Source organism: Anolis sagrei, chromosome 4, assembly GCF_037176765.1.
Source record: "Anolis sagrei isolate rAnoSag1 chromosome 4, rAnoSag1.mat, whole genome shotgun sequence".
Lineage (NCBI taxonomy): Eukaryota > Metazoa > Chordata > Lepidosauria > Squamata > Dactyloidae > Anolis > Anolis sagrei.
In genome coordinates, this window is record NC_090024.1 from 247,297,330 (window position 1) to 247,317,314 (window position 19,985).

The following is a 19,985-nucleotide window of genomic DNA, read 5'->3' on the forward strand; positions in this document are numbered from 1 at the left end:
CCTGCTCTCGGTCCCACCTGCATCACAGGCGCTCTCGGCGGGGACGAGAGACAGGGCCTTCTCAGTGGTGGCCCCTCAGCTGTGGAACGCCCTGCCTGCAGATATTAGATTGGCAACCTCCCTGCTGGCTTTTCGGAGGAAAGTGAAGACCTGGCTGTTCAAACAAGTATTTGATTAAACAGTGTAATTGAACATAGGAATACGGAATAATGGATGACGAGACTGGATTCTGATTTTACTGTTGAGGTGCTAATGATTGTTATACTGATGTTAATGATTTATGTGATAATTGTTTTTAATTGCCCTATACTTGTTTTGTGATATTTTGTACTGATGCTCAACGCTTTGAGTCGCCTGAGGGCTGAGAAAAGCGGTATAGAAATAAAGTAAATAAATAAATAAATACCCGAGGCTAAAAGCGTTGAGCTAATTGGGAGACGCCCTAGCACCTCCTGCATGGGGAATTCAGGGCTATAATTCAGAGGCTAAAAATGCTGAGCTAATTGGGAGATGCCCTAGCACCTCCTGCATGGGGAATTCAGGGCTATAAATCAGAGGCTAAAAACGCTGAGCTAATTGGGAGACACCCTAGCACCTCCTGCATGGGGAATTCAGGGCTATAAATCAGAGGCTAAAAACGCTGAGCTCATTAGGAGACACCCTAGCACCTCCTGCATGGGGAATTCAGGGCTATAAATCAAAGGCTAAAAACGCTGAGCTCATTAGGAGACACCCTAGCACCTCCTGCATGGGGAATTCAGGGCTATAAATCAGAGGTTAAAAATGCTGAGCTCATTGGGAGACACCCTAGCACCTCCTGCATGGGGAATTCAGGGCTATAAATCCGAGGCTAAAAACGCCGAGCTAATTGGGAGATGCCCTAGCACCTCCTGTGTGGGGAATTCAGGGCTATAAATCAGTGGCTAAAAACGCTGAGCAAATTGGGAGACACTCTAGCACCTCCTGCATGGGGAATTCAGGGCTATAAATTTGAAGCTAAAAATGCAGAGCTAATTGGGAGACACCCTAGCACCTCCTGCATGGGGAATTTGGGGCTATAAATCTGAAGCTAAAAACGCTGAGCTAATTGGGAGACACCCTAGCACCTCCTGCATGGGGAATTCGGGGCTATAAATCTGAAGCTAAAAACGCTGAGCTAATTGGGAGACACCCTAGCACCTCCTGCATGGGGAATTCGGGGCTATAAATCAGAGGCTTTTGCTGGTAACAACGACCCCGATACTGATGCTTACACTCCAACGGAATCTGCTTTGTGTCTGCTAAGGACTTAGTTCATTGCCCTTTGTCTGATAGAAGACTGGTGTTTCTTTTGGGACTTCGTAAGAGACTTTAATTTGTGTCTGGATTAAGACTTCCTTGTTTTCTTTTGCACTTTTCAATTGCATTTGCTTATTCTTCGTGTTTGCTGAAGTAAAGCATTTTTCTTTTACTTTCAACATTGTCTAAAGGCTGTTTTTGAAGGGCAATTCATGGCGCAACCAACCTCCTCCCCCCCCCCCCCCCCGGCAAAGGGTCAGCAGCCTCTACTCCTTCCATAGACGTGTGCGTGGCCCAGCTGGGGGGCGGGGTCTTTGGTGCAGTCCAGTTCTGAGAGTCCAGACCCAAAAGAGCCCCCTCCTCATCCTCCTCAAACAAGACTTTGGGTCAAGCTCTTGATTCTGTCCAGGTTGTGATCCACCGCGCCCGAAAGGAACTGCACCCAGCCCTCTTCCGATGGGGGGCAGACGTGGCTGGACCTGTATTTGGGGGAGAGAGACAGACAGATAGCCACAGCCTGGGCCCAGCCCCTCAACAAGACCCCGCTCCCTGAAGGTCAGTAGGGTGAGAGGTCGCTGGCCCTTGGGGAGGGACCCCTGCAGACCCCCCCCCAAAAGACCCTGTGGCAGGCAATGGGAAGGACCCCAACCCACTCATTTTTACGTTCCCCCAGGGCTTTCCCCTCCTCACCCTCACCTGGCAATTTCCAGCATCTTCTTCAGCACTGAGGCCAGTTTAGCCGCCTAAAGAGGAGGGGAGGGAAAGGTCAGCAGATGCTCAGGGCTGTCCGTGGCACTCAGGCCACAGGCCCCACCAGAAAAGGCCTCTGGGCAACAAGGCCAATGAGGGCCCCCCTCCAACTCCCCCAGTTCTTTCCCTCGGTTGGGCTCCTGGGGGTCAACAATATTTATTTATTTACAATATTTATATGCCGCCCTTCTCACAAGGTACATATACGTACAATATATTATTAGCATAGTACATCAGTTTTAAATATTGCTATATTGTACTCTATCAATTATACTGTAATATTATTAGTAATATTACATGTAATATAAATATATAATTATAATATGATATTATAATTATATATTTATATTAATTATAATATCATATTATTATTAGTATTATATTGCATTATATTATAATATTATAAATACTATATATGTATATACCGCTCCCCTTGTTTGTTCCAAGGAAAACACTGTCTTGGTTGTGATCATCCTCAGATCTCAGGGCGCAAGGAAGCAAGGCGAGGCTCTCTCTGCCCATCGTGTACTGGGGGGGGGGGGGGGGAAATCCTAAAATCCTAGAGTTGGAAGAGACCTCATGGGTCATCCAGTGCAACCCCATTCTGCCAAGAAGCAGGACAATCGCATTCAAAGCACCCCCAACAGATGGCCATCCAGCCTCTGCTTAAAAGCTTCCAAAGAAGGAGCCTCCACCACACTGCAGGGCAGAAAGTTCCACTGCTGAACAGCTCTTCACACAGTTAGGAAGTTCTCATGTTCATGACGAATCTCTTTTCTTGTAGCCAGAGGTTTACACAGCTGGTAAATCATCAGCAACTATAAGATTTATCAACTGAAAGTTTGCTAGTTCAAAGCCCCAGGTCAGCATGAGTGGCCGACCGTCAGCCCAGCTCACTGTTTACCTAAGCAATTCGAAAACAGCTTTAGCTGTAATTAGAGAAATTAGGTACCGCTAAAAAAGCAGGGCAGGTGTTTTACAACGCCATAAAAGAAAAAGATCAGAAAATGTTGGAATGAGGAAGTCCTGATGGCTCTTTTGATGATCCTGCCTTCTAGCGCCTCATCTCAGTCATTAATAACAATGTTGAACAGGACTGGGGACAGTGCTTCTGTGGACACATGGCTGTCTTTGTGCGCCCCCCCCCCCCCACTCATTGCAGGTGCAGCTTGTCCCAGGTGCCCTTTCCCTGCTCTGGCGGTGCTAAATAATGGGGTGGGGGTTCCTCTCTGCACTTGGGGGCTCTGCTTTCACCTGGCAGAGTCTCCTCCCAGTCCCACCTCCTCCCCCCTCAGGACCCCTTTCCAAAAGCACTCACGTTGAGCCGCACAGACAGCTGGTTCACAGGTGGGTAGGTGCTCAGAGCCAGTTCGTCCACGCTGCAGGAAGAACAAATAAGGGCAATGGGGTCACTCTCATGGGGAGTGGCACGGAGGGAGTAGAAAAAGCCCCCTCCCCTTCAAAGGGCTCCTGGCTTTTCTTGCTCCAACAGAGTAAGTCCTCTGCCTCCATGGCTGGCACCATCCTCCCCTTTTTGTGGTTGGGTCATCAAGGCAAGGCCCGCAGCCTCCTCTGTGTCCACCGCCAGCCCATTGGCTCATTCCTGTGCCCAGGAGCCTCCTTTCCCCATGGAAACATTCCCCTACACACCCTTCCCCTGGGTTTCCTCACCTGGGACTGACGTCAGCAGCCATGTCGGCCAGGTCATCCAGCTGCGCCACCCGCTCAGCAGTGTCCACCTGGCCGTGTGCCCGGACGGCCCCCAGGACCTTCTTCAGGCAGGCCTTGGCGGCCTTCACCAGCCCCAGGCAGGGGCCCAGCAGCTGCCGGTCAGCCTCCGACCAGTAGACGTCCCGGTTGCCCCGGGAGCCCAGCTCCTCGTCCTCCAGAACATCCCCATAGGGGTCCGCCCCCTCCTGCTGCGCCTGCCCACAAACAAGCACAAGGGCAGCGTGAGTGTGAGTGAGAGTGGGTGTTTGGGGGGATGGACTCACATGAGACCCCTTCCCAAGGAGATTCCTTCCCCAAGAGCACTGAAGGAAGAGAGTCTGGAGGGCAAGTGGATCCTGGCAATCCCACTCCTTTCCTTCTCCTGGTTCTCCCCACTTTATGATTATGATTATTATTGGGTTGTTGTAGGTTTTTCCGTGCTATATGGCCATGTTCTAGAGGCATTTTCTCCTGACATTTCGCCTGCATCTATGGCCAGCATCCTCAGGGGTAATGAGGCCTGCTGGAACTAGGAAAATTGGTTTAGATATCTGTGGAAAGTCCATGGTGGGACAAAGAACTCTTGTCTGTTGTAGCTAGGTGTGAAAGCAAAACAACAGAGAGGAAACGATCTTGGACATCTAATCACCTCTCAACAAAAGATTGCCCCAGGCACTAACTAGCCACACCAAAACACTGCCAGGCCATCAAATACTCATCAAGGTGGTCAGTTGAAACATTCACACCTAGCTCCAACAGACAAGGGTTCTTTGTTCCACCCTAGTCATTCCACAGATATATAAACCCTTTTTTCCTAGTTTCAACAGACCTCACTGCCTCTGAGGATGCTTGCCATAGATGCAGGCGAAAGGTCAGGAGAGAATGCCTCTAGACTATGGCCATATAGCCCAAAAAATGTACAACAACCCAATGATTTCGGCCATGAAAGCCTTCGACAATACATTATTACTATTATTATTATTATTATTATTATTATTATTATTATTATTAGATGCACAACAAGGTGAGTCCACAGGAAAAAAAAGTTAACTCTGCTGGCTGTTGTATTGGATCACACATCGGACATTTCCCAAGTGTCTAGGACTGTGTGATGTCTATTGCAGCTGGCAGGTGCTAATTTTGTCAGCGCAGATTGTGTTGAGGCACTGCATCCAGTGTGCCGATCACCACTGGGACCCCCTGGACTGGCTTGTGAAAACTGCATTCAAAGCACCCCCGACAGATGGCCATCCAGTCTCTGTTTAAAAGCCTTCATAGAAGGAGCCTCCACCACACCTTGGGGCAGAGAGTTCCACTGCTAAACAGCTCTCACAGTCATAAAGTTGTTGTTACTAGCCTGTGTTTGCAGTCCTAGAGAGCCACCCAGACACAACCCCATCCCTCATCCCCCTTTCCTTCCCACCAACAAAGGGTCCTTTCCCCGCTCCCCTACCTGTTCCATCTCCTCCAAGGCATCCTTCACGATCCCAAGGCAGGAGGAAATGGCCAAAGCCACCGCTGCCTGGTTATCTGCACAGGAAGAATGAAAAGGTAGATGTGCATGTGCGTGCCAAAAGCGAGGGATCCCCACAACAAGGAGACCCTTTTCAAAGTCTTCCCTGTACCTCGAGGGAGGGCAGAAGCCCGGTCGCAGGCTTCCCAGACACTTCCGGTGGAGATGAGCTGCTCCCGAGAGATGCTGCGAAGGAGAAGGGAAAGCAGGCCAGGTGGGTGTGCTCCTCCAAAGTGCCCCCCCCCCCCCCCCAGCCCAGTCTGGCTTTTGCAAAGGTTGGCAAGCAGGAGAAGTGGGGCTCACCTCTGCACAGGCCTCCGTAGCAGCACCTCCGTGAGCTGGATCATGCCCTCCGCCAGCTCCACCGTGGCATCACGCACCGCTTTGCGCAAGGTGGTCCCTGGAGGGTCGAGGGCCAAAGGGTCAGCCCTCCCCTCCTGGAGGAGCTACTTACCCTTCCCTCCCTCCCTTCCCGCAGAGCCCCCTCCTCACCTTGGCTCTTGGGGAGGCGGTAGTAGATGGAGGCGGCTGCCAGGACTGCCCCGAGAGCCCTGTTCGTCAACTGCTCCTGATCCTACGGAGGAGGAGGAAGAGGAGGAGCAAGTCAGGTGGTCACTTCACCTCCAGATCAACCCCTTTGTTGCACCTCAGAATAGATTCCCCTTGCTGAAATCACCAGAACTGCACACAGACTGAAGTCTTTGAAGTTTATTAAAAAGTAAAAGATGAAAAGTTTAAAAAGCAAGTCATGTTCCAAAGATCAATAAAACATAGCCCTGTAAAGCAGGATTCCCAAATGGCACCAACGAAGCAAAGTCCCATGAGAACATGACAAAATCCCAAGACCATGGACACAGGGAAAGGAGCACAAGCTGCTTGGTTGAGTGAGAAGTTGCTCTGACAAAGGTTTGTTTTCAAAAACACTGCTTAATACCCTTTGCAATACATGAAAGCATTTCTTTGGCCTCTGACCTTCTTCTTGTTGGCTATTCTCACACTCCTTTGAACTCTGAATTCCAAACGGTCAGCCCGATCTAAGATTCCCGTTTCGTCAAAGTCAGGCTGCTGACCTCCTTCTTCTTGGCTATTCTCACACTCCTTCGAACTCTGAATTCCAAACGGTCAGCCTGATCTAAGGTTCCCATTTCATCAAGGTCAGGCTGCTGACCTCCTTCTTGTTGGCTATTCTCACACTCCTTCGAACTCTGAATTCCAAACGGTCAGCCTGATCTAAGGTTCCCATTTCATCAAGGTCAGGCTGCTGACCTCCTTCTTGTTGGCTATTCTCACACTCCTTCGAACTCTGAATTCCAAATGGTCAGCCCAATCTAAGTTTCCCGTTTCCTCAAGGTCAGGCTGCTCATTAGTGTCAGCCTGGTGGCCTTCCTGCTCATTATCAGGCTGAGAACTGTCCTCCTTTTCTGAGTCAATTTGCACCTGGCTAATTTCAGTATCAAAAACATAATTCCCTGCTGTGGGAATCTGAACTTGCACACCCTGTTCCTCACTGTCTACAACAGGAACATTTTGAACCTGATTGTGAACCTGAATCCTATCATCCTCGTCAGAGTCACTCTGAGACCCCATCTGAGTCACAACACTATCAGTCTGTGTCTGTGGTTCCAGCTGAGTCACAACACTCTTTCTATTACTGGCTGGAGGAGGGAGGCTCAAGGGGCCGGAGGCCAGCACAGCCCTGGAAGGACACCACTGGCCATGGGGCAGAAGAAAGGCAGCTCTCCAATAGGGCTCTGGGGAAGTTGGGGGGGGGGGTGTCTGTTGCACAGGAAAAACCCTCTGACTTTAAACACCATACCGTTGGGTAGGGAAACAATCCTTCCAACCAGCAGGGATTTATTGTGGTTGGTGATTAACCAGCTCTGCTACAACCCGGCCTTTCCTTCTCCCATAATACATGAAGAGAAAATGTATTGTCGAAGGTTTTCATGGCCGGAATCACTGGGTTGTTGTAGGTTTTTTCAGGCTATATGGCCATGATCTAGAGCAGGGGTCCTCAAACTAAGGCCCGGGGGCCGGATACGGCCCTCCAAGGTCATTTACCCGGCCCTTGCTCAGGGTCAACCTAAGCCTGAAATGACTTGAAAACACAGAACAATAGCAATAAACAACAATCCCATTTTATCAGCCAAAAGCAGGCCCACACTTCCCATTGAAATACTAATAAGTTCATATTTGTTAAAATTGTTCTTCATTTTAATTATTGTATTGTTTTTAAGTATCTTTTGCACTACAAATAAGATATGTGCAGTATGCATAGGAATGTTTTTTTCAAATTATAATTCGGCCCCTCATAATTCGGGCTGAGACCTGGCCCTCTGTTTAAAAAGTTTGAGGACTCCTGGTCTAAGGAATGCCTCTAGACCATGGCCATATAGCCCGAAAAAACCTACAACCGTCCAATCCTTTTATTGAAGACAATTAAAAAGCAGTAAAGTAAAAAGCACTTTAAAGAAATAGGTAAATCCAATTAGGTAGGAAGATAAGCAGGAACAATGTAGTCCAGGGTAATAGTTCAGCAAAGTCCATAAATACAAAGTCAAAACTTCCCAAATAAAATGCAAGAAATCAGGAAACATGAATCCAAGGCATGAATATAAAAGCATAGAATCCAAGAATCAAAACCACAGAATCATAGAATCCAAGAGTTGGAAGAGACCTCATGGGCCATCATCCAGTCCAACCCCATTCTGCCAAGAAGCAGGAATATTGCATTTAAATCACCCCTGACAGAGGGCCATCCAGCCTGTTTAAAAGCTTCCAAATAAGGAGCCAGGAAACAAAGGCACTTAAAATATGAATTTTCCATGAAACAAGGGCGAGATCTTGACTTGATTCCAAGCAATGCTTCATCTGACTACATATCCTGTACTTGGGACTTTTATCTCCTTGTTGGCTATGTCTCTAATGCTCAGAAATTGGTTTCGCTTTAGCTGAAAATTTCTTATCTTTTTCTCTCGGAGCCTGGCAGAACGGCGAAGCCACTGTTCGACTTTCCTGTTTTGACTGATCTCCCGTCTATCTATTTTCTCATTAATTTCTGCACCTGGGCCAGGTGCCATGCTGTTTTCATGTTCCCTATCATGGAAACTCTCTGGTAACAATCCCCACACCCCTTGGGCACATTCTCATGGGAAACTACACTTTGAATAGGGATCTCTTGGTCATTCTCTGCATCAGTATCACTGACCAAACCACTGCCATCTTGAAACTCATTGGCATCATTTCCCACATGCAAAGCACCCTGATCCTGAAACACAACCACAGGCTAAGCTCCAACAGGTTCCTTGTGTGGGGAAGCCAAGGGAGGCTGGAGGGGGGTCAGAGAAGAGGGTCTCCCTGAGCACCAGCAAGGCGCTCCTGCCCCTTCCCCAAAGTCACGTAACAGCAGGAGGAGAAAGGCCTGGTCGTGTGAAGGGGTGGCAGACCCTACACCAGAATAGGAGTCATGCAATATTTTGTCCTATCAAACCTTTTCACAAGCAATGATATACATGTATATGTATGTATGCAAATTTTACATAAAGTATTCAAAGGTGACCTAATTGTACAACATTGATCACAATCTTGCTCTTCCTTCTGACAATGCATCTGTAATCGCTCAACGCTATGCTGGGCCAGCCTTTCAATATTCTGCCTCAGCAGTTCTCAAGGTGTGCTCCGCATATTTTTGGGCTCTGCAAAGCATACTGTGGTGCTCCGAGCTTTCCTCCTCCACCACCTCTTCCTCCAAGCCTTCCCTCCTCCTTCCTGCTCCTCCCACTTCCCTGACCTCCCTCGCCCCCCAAAAGCCTTTTTTCCTCCCCTTCCTCATGACCCACATCCTTTCCCCTTTGCCTTGCTTGCTTCCAAAACCCAATTTCCTTCCCACTGCTCATGAAGTGCTTTGATTGTGCTTTTCCTGCATGGCAGAAAGGAGTTGAACTGGGTGGCCCCTGGGGTTGCGCCTATCAGGCATGTAGCCGGGGGGGGGGGGGGGGGGGGGGGCTCGGGGGGCTTCAACCCCCCCCCCAATTCTCATGGTGGTTCGCAAAAAGGCCTTACTGGTGCATTATTTAAACTGTTGTGTTTATTCATATCATGATCTGATCACCATACTCAATATATCCCATATGCATGAGGGTATTGGGGTAATGATACAAAAGGTTTGCTAGGCTAGACCCTCTTTCACTCAGACTCAGCCCCCCCTCCGAAACTCATGCCCCCCAACCCCCCCCCCAAAAAAATTCAGCCCCCCCACCACAAAACAAAATCCTGGCTACGGGCCTAGCTCCTATTATTATTATTATTATTATTATTATTATTGCAAAGGCTGGATGGCCATCTGTTGGAGCGCTTTGACTGTGCTTTTCCTGGATAGCAGAATAAAGGGGGTTGGAATGAGCTTGCTATTATTATTATTATTATTATTATTGCAAAGGTTGGGTGGCCATCTGTTGGGAGTGCTTTGATTGTGCTTTTTCCTGCAGAGCACAATGGTATGGTTGCTGATGACACGATAAATAAGAGCACAATAAAGGGGGCTGGACTGGGCTTGCTATTATTATTATTATTATTATTATTATTATTACAAAAGCTGGGTGGCCATCTGTTGGGGGTGCTTTGAGTGTGCTTTTCCTGCATAGCAGAATAAAAGGGGTAGGACTGGGCTTGCTATTACTATTACTATTATTATTATTAGTAGTAGTAGTAGTAGTATTAGTATTATTGCAAAGGCTGATTGGCTGTTGGGGGTGCTTTGACTGTGCTTTTCCTGCATAGCAGAATAAAAGGGGTTGGATTGGGCTTGTTGTTGTTATTATTATTATTATTATTGCAAAGTCTGAGTGACCATCTGTTGGGGGTGCTTTGAGTGTGCTTTTCCTGCAAGGCAGAATACAGGGGGTTGGACTGGGGTTGCTATTATTGCAAAGGCTGGGTGGCCATCTGTTGGGGGCGCTTTGACTGCATGGCAGAAGGAGGCTAGACTGGATGGCCCCTGGGTGGCTCCTACTACTATTATCATTGCAAAGGCTGGGTGGCCATCTGTTTAATTAATTAATTAATTACTCTTTTTTATATTCTGCCTTTCTCTACCTCAAAGGGGACTCAAGGCGGCTTTATAAGGTTGGGTGGCCATCTGTTGGGGTTGCTTTGATTGTACTTTTCCTGCATGGCAGAATAAAGGGGGTTGGACTGGGCTTGCTATTATTATTATTATTATTATTATTATTATTATTATTATTATTACTGTTACTACTACTACTATTCTTGCAAAGGTTGGGTGGCCATCTGTTGGGGGTGCTTTGACAGTGCCTTTCCTACATGACAGAATAAAGGGGGCTGGACTGGGCTTGCTATTATTATTATTATTATTATTATTATTATTATTACTATTACTATTACTACTATTCTTGCAAAGGTTGGGTGGCCATCTGTTGGGGGTGCTTTGACAGTGCCTTTCCTACATGACAGAATAAAGGGGGTTGGACTGGGCTTGCTATTATTGTTGTTGTTGTTGTTGTTACTATTATTGCAAAGGTTGGGTGGCCATCTGTTGGGGGTGCTTTGAGTGTGCTTTCCCCTCTTTATTCTGCCATGCAGGGAAAGCTCTATCAAAGCCCACCCAACAGATGACCACCCCGTTTTTGCTTAATAATAACAACAATAGAATCCTAGAATTGGAAAGGACCCTCAAGGACCATCCAGTCCAACCCGCTTTATTCCGCCATTATGCAGGAAGAACACACTCAGAGTAGGGCAAGCAGATAAGGAGGGCCATAGGGTCCTGTCTGTTTCCTTGATGGGAGTGATAGGCTTGCGCAGGATGAGTGCCGACACTTTGGGTGCCCTTCCAGTGCTGGGAGCCCTTCCCAGGCTGAGGGGCAAGCCCTGCCCAGCACAGCTGCAAAGGCAGATAGAGGCCGAGGGGGAGGCCCCACCAGAGACAAGGCTGCCCCAGGCAAGAGTTTCTTGTGGCGGCCCCAGAAGTGTTTATATATTATGTTGTTGTTCATTCGTTCAGTCGTCTCCGACTCTTCGTGACCTCATGGACCAGCCCACGCCAGAGCTCCCTGTCAGCCGTCACCACCTCCAGGGTCTCCTTCAAGGTCAGTCCAGTCCCTTCAAGGATGCCATCCATCCATCTTGCCCTTGGTCGGCCCCTCTTCCTTTTGCCTTCCACTTTCCCCAGCATCATTCCCTTCTCTAGGCTTTGCTGTCTCCTCATGATGTGGCATTCAAAGGACTTCCGCTTTCCCTCTAGTCTCCTTCCCTCCAATGAGCAGCCGAGCTTTCTTTCCTGGAGGATGGAATGGTTGGATCTTCTCGCACTCCAAGGCACTCTCAGCACTTTCCTCCAACACCACAGCTCAAAAGAGCCTCTCTTCCTTCGCCCAGCCTTCTCGAAGGTCCAGCTCTCACATCCGTAGGTGACTACAGGGAAGACCATGGCTTGGACTAGGCAATGGATCTCGGTTGCCAGTCTGATGTCTCTACTCTTGACTATTTTATCGAGACTGGACATTGCTCTCCTCCCAAGAAGGAAGCGTCTCCTGATTTCCTGGCCACAGTCTGCATCTGCACTCATCTTTGCGCCTAGAGATACAAAGTCTGTCATGGCCTCCACATTTTCTCCCTCTATTTCCCAGTTGTCAATCATTCTTGTTGCCATAATCTTGGTTTTTTTGACGTTTAGCTGCAACCCGGCTTTTGCGCTTTCTTCTTCCACCTTGATTAGAAGGCTCCTCAGCTCCTCCTCGCTTTCGGCCATCAGAGTGGTGTCATCTGCATATCTGAGGTTGTTCATGTTTCTTCCAGCCATTTTCACCCCAGCTTTGCATTCATCAAGCCCCGCACATCCTCGCATGATGTGTTCTGCATACACGTTAAAGAGGTTGGGTGAGAGGATGCAGCCTTGCCGGACGCCTTTCCCAATCTTGAACCCGTCTCCTGTTCCGTGGTCAGTTCTGACTGTTGCTCCTTGGTCCTTGTACAGATTCCTCAGGAGAGAGGGAAGGGGGCTTGGGGTGCCCATCCCACCAAGAACTTGCCACCATTTATGATGATCCACACAGTCAAAGGCTTTAGAAGAGTCAATGAAGCAGAAGTAGATGTTTTTCTGACACTCCCTGCCTTTCTCCATTCTCCAGCATCCGGATATTGGCAATCTGGTCTCTCATTCCTCTGCCTTTTCTAAACCCAGCTTGAACATCTGGCAACTCTCGCTCCATGTATTGCTGGAGTCTTCTTCCTTGCAGGATCTTGAGCATTCCCTTCCTGGCATGATGAGAAATAAGGGCCACTGTACGGAAGTTGGAGCAGTCTTTCGCATTTCCCTTTTTTGGTATGGGGATAGAAGTTGATCTTTCCCAGTCTGATGGCCATTCTTGTGTTTTCCATATTTATTTATTTATTTATTTATTTATTGACTTTGCTTCTATACGGCTGTATCTCAAGCCCGAAGGCGACTCACAGTGGTTCACAAACAGTAGAAACAGTAGAAACAGCAGCGGTTCCATACAACATATAACAATTGACTTAACACATTATCCATAAATTACCAATAAGCAATTACAATGCACAATTATTACAAAAAACAACCGTACCCAATCTTCTCATCATCCAAGCGTAGTCCAGATTCGTCGTCCATTGTTCCATTCCTATGTTCCATTACCAGATTGCACTAAATTACTCAAACGCCTGCACAAACATCCAGGTCTTCACCTTTTTGCGGAATACCATTAGAGATGGTGCTAGTCTAATGTCCGTAGGAAGGGCGTTCCACAGCCGAGGAGCCACCACCGAGAAGGCCCTATCTCTCGTCCCCGCCAGCCGTGCTTGAGAAGCAGGCGGGATCGAGAGCAGGGTCTCCCCGGAAGATCTCAAACTCCTGGTGGGTTCATAGGCAGAGATGCGGTCAGATAGGTATCTTGGGCCGGAACCGTTTAGGGCTTTAAAGGCCAACGCCAGCACTTTGAATTCAGCCCGGTAGCAGATCGGTAGCCAGTGGAGTTGGCGCAACAGGGGGGTTGTATGCTCCCTGCGCTCCGCTCCTGTTAAAATCATGGCTGCCGAGCGTTGGACTAGTTGGAGCTTCCGAGCTGTCTTCAAAGGCAACCCCACGTAGAGAGCGTTGCAGTAGTCTAAACGGGATGTAACCAGAGCGTGGACTACCGTGGCCTAGTCAGACTTCCCAAGGTACGGGCGCAGCTGGCGCACAAGCTTTAGCTGTGCAAATGCTCCCCTGGTCACCGCCGAAACCTGGGGTTCCAGGCTCAGGGATGAGTCCAGGGTCACACCCAAGCTGCGAACCTGAGTCTTCAGGGGGAGTGCGGCCCCATCCAACACAGGCTGTAACCCTATGCCCTGTTCGGCCTTGCGACTGACCAGGAGGACCTCTGTCTGGCAAATGGCATGCATCACCTTGACAGCATCATCTTTTAAGATTTTAAACAGTTCAGCTGGGATCCCGTCGTCTCCTGTTGCCTTGTTGTTAGCAATGCTTCTTAAGGCCCATTATATATTATATATATATATACAGTATATATAATGTGTGTGGCATGGGCAAACTTTTTGACCAACATAAACTTAACAGTATTTCAATGGAAAACTCCAGGGGACATCCAGTCCAACCCCCTCTATTCTGCCATACAGGAAAAGCACCCCCAACAGATGGCCATCCAGCCTTTGCAATAATAAGAGAGGGGTGGGGACGGCTGACAAGGAGCTCTGGCTTGGGATGATCCAGGAAGTCACAAAGAGTTGGAAGCGACGAAACGAATGAACAAAATAGGTAAATCTAAGATAAGCAGAAAGATAAGCAGGATCAAATAGTCTAGGAAATGAATCCATCAGAGTTCATGAAAAACAAATATAGAAACGTCCAAAGTAAAATTCCAAAACTTGAATCATGAATCAAAAAGGCACCTAACATGAGTATCAAACAACTATTATTATTATTATTATTATTATTATTATTATTCAAAGGCATGATGACTATCTGTCAGGAGGGCTTTGATTGTACTTTTCCTGCCTGGCAGAAGATAAGGGGCTGGGCTGGATGACCTTTGGGGGTCCCTTCCAACACTAGAATTCCATTGTTATGATGATGAAGCAGAGGTTGAGTGGCCATCTGTCCAGAGGACTCTGATGGTGCTCTTCCTGCAGAATGGCGGAATAAAGGGGGGCTGGACTAGATGACCTTTGGGGTTCCCTTCCAATTCTAAGATTCTATTGTTATTATTATTGTTATTATTATTATTAAACAGGAGCTGGATGGCCATCTATCAGGGTAGCTTTGATTGTGCTTTTCCTCCCTGAAAGAATAAAGAGGGCTGGACTGGATGACCTTTGGAGTTCCTTTCCCATTTTAGGATTCTATTATTATTATTATTATTATTACTATTATTATTATTATGAAGCAGAGGTTGGGTGGCCATCTACCGGGAGGGCTCTGATGGTGCTTTTCCTGCAAAATGGCAGAGTAAAGGGGGCTGGACTAGATGACCTTTGGGGTTCCCTTCAAATTCTAAGATTCTATTATTATTATTAAACAGGGGCTGGATGGCCATCTATCAGGGTAGCTTTGATTGTGCTTTTCCTCCCTGAAAGAATAAAGAGGGCTGGACTGGATGACCCTTGGGGTTCCTTTCCCACTCTAGGATTCTATTATTGCTATGATGGTGATATTATTATTCTTCCCCTATTATTATTATTATTATTATTCAGAGGCATAATGAGTATCTGTTGGGAGGGCTTTGACTGTGCTTTTCCTCCCTGAAAGAATAAAGAGGGCTGGGCTGGATGACCTTTGGGGCTCCCTTCCAATTCTAGGATTCTATTATTGTTATGATGGTGAAGCAGAGTCTTATTATTATTATTATTATTATTATTAAGCAGAAGTTGGGTGGCCATCTGTGGGGAGGGCTCTGATGGTGCTCTTCCTGCAGAATGGCGGGATTAAGGGGGCTGGACTGGATGACCTTTGGGGTTCCCTTCCAATTCTAAGATTCTATTATTATTAGTAGTAGTAGTAGTAGTAAACAGGAGCTGGATGGCCATCTATCAGGGTAGCTTTGATTGTGCTTTTCCTCCCTGAAAGAATAAAGAGGGCTGGACTGGATGACCTTTGGGGTTCCTTTCCCACACTAGGATTCTACTATTATTATTATTATTATTATTATTATTATTATTCAGAGGCATGATGAGTATCTGTTGGGAGGGCTTTGACTGTGCTTTTCCTGCCTGGAAGAAGATAAGGGGCTGGACTGGATGACCCTTGGGGCTCCCAATTCTAGGATTCTATTATTGCTATGATGGTGAAGCAGTCTATAATAATAATAATAATAATAATTATTCTTAAGCAGAGGTTGGGTGTCCATCTGTGGGGAGGGCTCTGATGGTGCTCTTCCTGCAGAATGGCGGAATAAATAAAGGGGGCTGGACTAGATGGCCTTTGGGGGACCCCCTTCCCTCTCCCGGAAGGACCCACCTGGCGGGGCGGCGGCGGTGGGCGGGCCAAGGCGAGGCTCAGGGCGGAAGCTTCTCGGCTGGCTGCCTCGAAGGCGCCCCCTGCAGGAGGAGGAGGAAGGAGGGAGACAGAGAGTGAGAGTGAGAGAAAGAAGTCCTCCAAGGCCATAGAGAGGCGCCCCAGAGAGAGACCTCCCCCCTGGCTACCTACCCAGGGCATCCCAGAAGCCTCCGGGGTCGAAGGCGGCCTCTTTTTCTTCGTGCTGCTGCTGCTGCTCTTCTGGCTCCTCTCGGCTTCCGTCGCCGCTCCGCCCGGCCTCTCCGCCTGCGAGACAAGCGTGCCCCTGAGCGCGTGCAGAGCGCCCCCTCTCTCTCCATCCCTCCCGAAAGGAAGGAAGGGCCCTCACCTCTCAGCCCCGACAGCGCCGCCTCCAGGCCCCCGCGCAGCGCCTCCAGCGGCGGGCACGACATCGCGGACTCCCAAGCGAAACAGCTCCAGGCCCCCGCACTCCGGCTTCCGTAGGGGAGCCGGAAGTCCTGGGGTAAGGCAGGTGACGCACTTCCTGTCCCGTGTTTTCACTGTCCCTGGGCCTCGAGTCCAGGCCGAGGCTGGGATTTTATGGTCCTCCGGGAGGAGGGCGACGGTTGCCCTGGAAACGCCCAAGAGGTAGCCCCGCCCCCTGAGGGGAAGCCCCGCCCTTCAGCCGCAGGCCCCGCCCATCTGGCTACAAGCCCCACCTTTGAGAGGAAGCCCCGCCCCCTTGAATAGTATTCGTGCCCCCTGAGAGGAAGCCCCGCCCCCAGGCTATAGGCCCCGCCCTCTTGAATATTCATGCCCCCTGAGGGGAAGCCCCGCCCTTCAGCCGCAGGCCCCGCCCATCTGGCTACAAGCCCCGCCTTTGAGAGGAAGCCCCGCCCCCTTGGGTATTATTCATGCCCCCTGAGGGGAAGCCCCGCCTCTCCGGCTACAAGCCCCGCCCTTGAGAGGAAGCCCCGCCCCCTGGAATAGTATTCATACCCCTGAGGGGAAGCTCCGCCCTTCAGCCGCAGGTCCCGCCCATTTGGTTACAAGCCCCGCCCTTGAGAGGAAGCCCCGCCCCTTGGGGGTATTATTCATGACCCCTGAGGGGAAGCCCCGCCCTTCAGCCGCAAGCCCCGCCCATCTGGCTGCAAGCCCCGCCTTTGAGAGGAAGCCCCGCCCCCTTGGGTATTATTCATGCCCCCTGAGGGGAAGCCCCGCCCTTCAGCTGAAGGCCCCTCCCTTTGAGGGGAAGCCCCGCCCCCAGGCTTTAAGCTCCTCCCCTTTGAGTGGAATTCATGCCCTTGAGGGGAAGCCCCGCCCTTCAGCTGAAGGCCCCTCCCTTTGAGGGGAAGCCCCGCCCCCAGGCTTTAAGCTCCTCCCCTTTGAGTGGAATTCATGCCCTTGAGGGGAAGCCCCGCCCTTCAGCTGAAGGCCCCGCCCATTGAGAGGAAGCCCCGCCCACCACAAAGTAAGCCCCGCTGATTGAGAGGAAGCCCCTCCCCTTGAGTGGAATTCCTCTGAGGGGAAGCCCCGCCCTACAGCTGAAGGCCCCGCATTTTGAGAGGAAGCCCCGCCCATCGGGCTACAAGCCCCGCCTTTGACAGGAAACTCCACCCCTTGAGTGATGTTCATGCCCCCTGAGGGTGCATCCCAGCCTCCCCTTCCTCATCCTCCGAGTACTCAGACCCTGACCAGGCTGCAACAATTCATGACTTGGATGAAAGTTTATTTATTTCATTTCCAAAGCATTGCATGAATAAGTATAAAACTGATTAAAAATAGAGTTAATGCAAGCGTATTACAGGGTGTGCATATGTATGCTAAGTCTTCACAAGGATCATCTCCTGTATGGGTGCGTGTTGAGGAAGAACACCTGGACAATTAAGCAATCAAGCTTGAGCCACTCCCTGCAAGGAGTATATCATGAGGAGCATTCAGATCATGAAGACAGTCGTTCATGGAGAGAAATGATGGGACTTCCATGCTGATGGTCATTCTACCATGGACTTACTACAGGACTTGCTGAAGGTCTGGACCATTTGCTACAAGACTCCTTGCAGCATTGAAGAAACAGAGAATGCACGGTTTTAATGCATTGGACTTTGTGCGAGTTATTTTCTGCAATGGACTGAGTTTATTTTCAAGGCTGGTTATTTTGTAAAGCTGCATATTGATCTCTGACTACCAGGGGCGGCTCGTCCATTACGTGAAGTAAGCGGTCGCAGAACACTTTTTTTTTGCCAGGGGCGCAGAGGCGCCTCTGTAAATGCCCCTCGACCGCCACTTGAGGAGCACCCCCTCAGCTCACAACAGCCCTAGCAGTCCGGGGGGAGCCTCAGCTTCCTTGCCTCGCTGCCGGGCGATCCTCTTCCCAAAGGGGCCGGGCCCTTGAGCCTCGCCTAGCCCCTCTCGTTCCTGCTCCACCTGGCCAGCGGGTGCGCGAGCAGAGCCGGCGCTCAATCGTTCTCCGTGTTCGATCCCTTCCCCATGACTGGCTCCCTTTCCTGATCCCCCGGCACTCCACCCGCCTCCTCTCCTCTCTCGTTTCGGGTCCAGAGGCGTGTCTGAAGACCCCAGCGTGCGCACCAAAAGTCACCTCTTCTCCTGACTTTCTCTTCAGCCATTGGGACCAAGAGAGAGAGAGAGAGAGAGAGCCCCTCCGGCTGGAAGTATCTCCCACCTCCGCTCCCTCCTTTGTTTTTGCACCTACCTTCAGGAAAGGTGGGCATCTCCACCTCTCTCTCTCTCTCTTTCTCTCTCTCGGTCCCAATGGCTGAGGAGAAAGTCAGGAGAAGAGGTGACTTTTGGTGCACACACTGGGGTCTTCAGGCACGCCTCCAGACCCAAAGCGGGCCAGGCAAGGGAGCAAGTGCGGCAAGTGTAGTTACTGGGATGTATAGTTCGCCTACAATCAAAGAGCATTCTGAACTCCACCAATGATGGAACTGAACCAAATAGGGCACACAGAACTCCCACGACGAACAGAAAATATATATCAATGATTGGGTGGGGGGGGGGGAGGAGGCACCAAAATACTGTTTGCTTACCATTGAAAATTACCTAGGGCCGCCTCTGCGTACTACTCAAGGGTAAATTTTGTTTTCCCTTTTACTCTGACTGTGTGAATCAACAGAGGGCTGGGGCTGGGAAGACTGCTGAGTAGCTTCCACATAGACTGATAAACCACAACAAAGCGGTTAAAGAATTTTTGACCAAAACTGGGCAACAGCAACCGCAATGTCGGCAGCTTTAAAGAATTTTCCCTCTGTGCATGAGGCAGGGCATTCTGGACAAGCATGCGGATGCTGAGTTGTTTGTTCTGCTCCACACTCGCACAAGGTGGAGGATTCTTCTAGGCAGTGGTTGTCTTTTGATCTGCTAACTCCACTTCTGAGTCTGTTCAGGGACTTCCAAGTTGCCCATTCTTGGTTTACCTCTAGGTATGTTTATCAATAGTAGTTTATCAACGAGTAGATCAATAGGTACCGCTCCAGCGGGAAGGTAACGGTGCTCCATGCAGTCATGCCGGCCACATGACCTTGGAGGTGTCTACGGACAACGCTGGCTCTTCAGCTTAGAGTCAGACATGACTGGACTTAATGTCAGGGGACTACCTTTACCTTTACCTATGTTTATCAAGTTTTCAGATGACACCCAATTAGGAGGGAGACCTAATATTCCAGAGGACAGGATCAGGATTCAAAATGACCTCAACAAATCAGAGAGCCAATTGGCCAAAATCAACAAAATGAATCTCAACTAGGACAAATGTAAGATACGACACTTTGGCAGAAATGCAAAGATGGGTGACGGCTGGCTTGACAAGAGTTACATGGGGAAAAGACCTTGGTTGGAGTCTTCATGGAGGGCAAACCGAACATGAGCCAAGAGTGTGGTGCAGCAGCTAAAAAAGCCAATGGGATTATGGGCTGCATCCAAAGGAGTTGGTTAAGTGGACGAACACAGAGAGTGCTCACTAATGCTTCCTCTTCATCTTAGAAAGAAGTGACGAGCGGAGTGCCGCAGGGTTCCGTCCTGGGCCCGGTCCTGTTCAACATCTTTATTAATGACTTAGATGAAGGGTTAGAAGGCATGATCATCAAGTTTGCAGACGACACCAAATTGGGAGGGATAGCCAATAGTCCAGAGGACAGGAGCAGGATTCAAAACGATCTTGATTAGAGAGATGGGCCAAAACTAACAAAATGAAGTTCAACAGGGACAAATGCAAGATACTCCACTTTG

The 19,985-nt window shown here is 49.3% G+C and overlaps 1 protein-coding gene across 1 annotated transcript; it reads right to left on the reverse strand.

Annotated features, from left to right (window-relative positions):
- Nucleotides 1–1,324: 1,324 nt before the first annotated feature.
- Nucleotides 1,325–16,388, reverse strand: CCNDBP1 (cyclin D1 binding protein 1). The gene is made up of 11 exons (XM_067468321.1): nt 16,126–16,388; nt 15,930–16,043; nt 15,741–15,820; nt 5,744–5,825; nt 5,555–5,651; nt 5,364–5,437; nt 5,192–5,268; nt 3,700–3,953; nt 3,347–3,407; nt 1,975–2,021; nt 1,325–1,757 (listed from the first exon to the last, which is right to left on the reverse strand). Exons 1-11 carry the CDS (start codon nt 16,187–16,189, stop codon nt 1,649–1,651), a joined length of 1,059 nt encoding a protein of 352 aa, XP_067324422.1. The 5' UTR covers nt 16,190–16,388; the 3' UTR covers nt 1,325–1,648.
- Nucleotides 16,389–19,985: the final 3,597 nt, after the last annotated feature.

Excerpts from the sequence above, each read along its gene's own strand:
- CCNDBP1 (XM_067468321.1), bottom strand. The coding sequence starts at position 16,189 with ATGTCGTGCCCGCCGCTGGAGGCGCTGCGCGGGGGCCTGGAGGCGGCG. Across the intron at positions 16,044-16,125 it reads GGCGCTGTCGGGGCTGAGAG|GCGGAGAGGCCGGGCGGAGC; the intron begins GTGAGGGCCCTT and ends CTTGTCTCGCAG. Across the intron at positions 15,821-15,929 it reads AGGCTTCTGGGATGCCCTGG|GGGGCGCCTTCGAGGCAGCC; the intron begins GTAGGTAGCCAG and ends CTCCTCCTGCAG.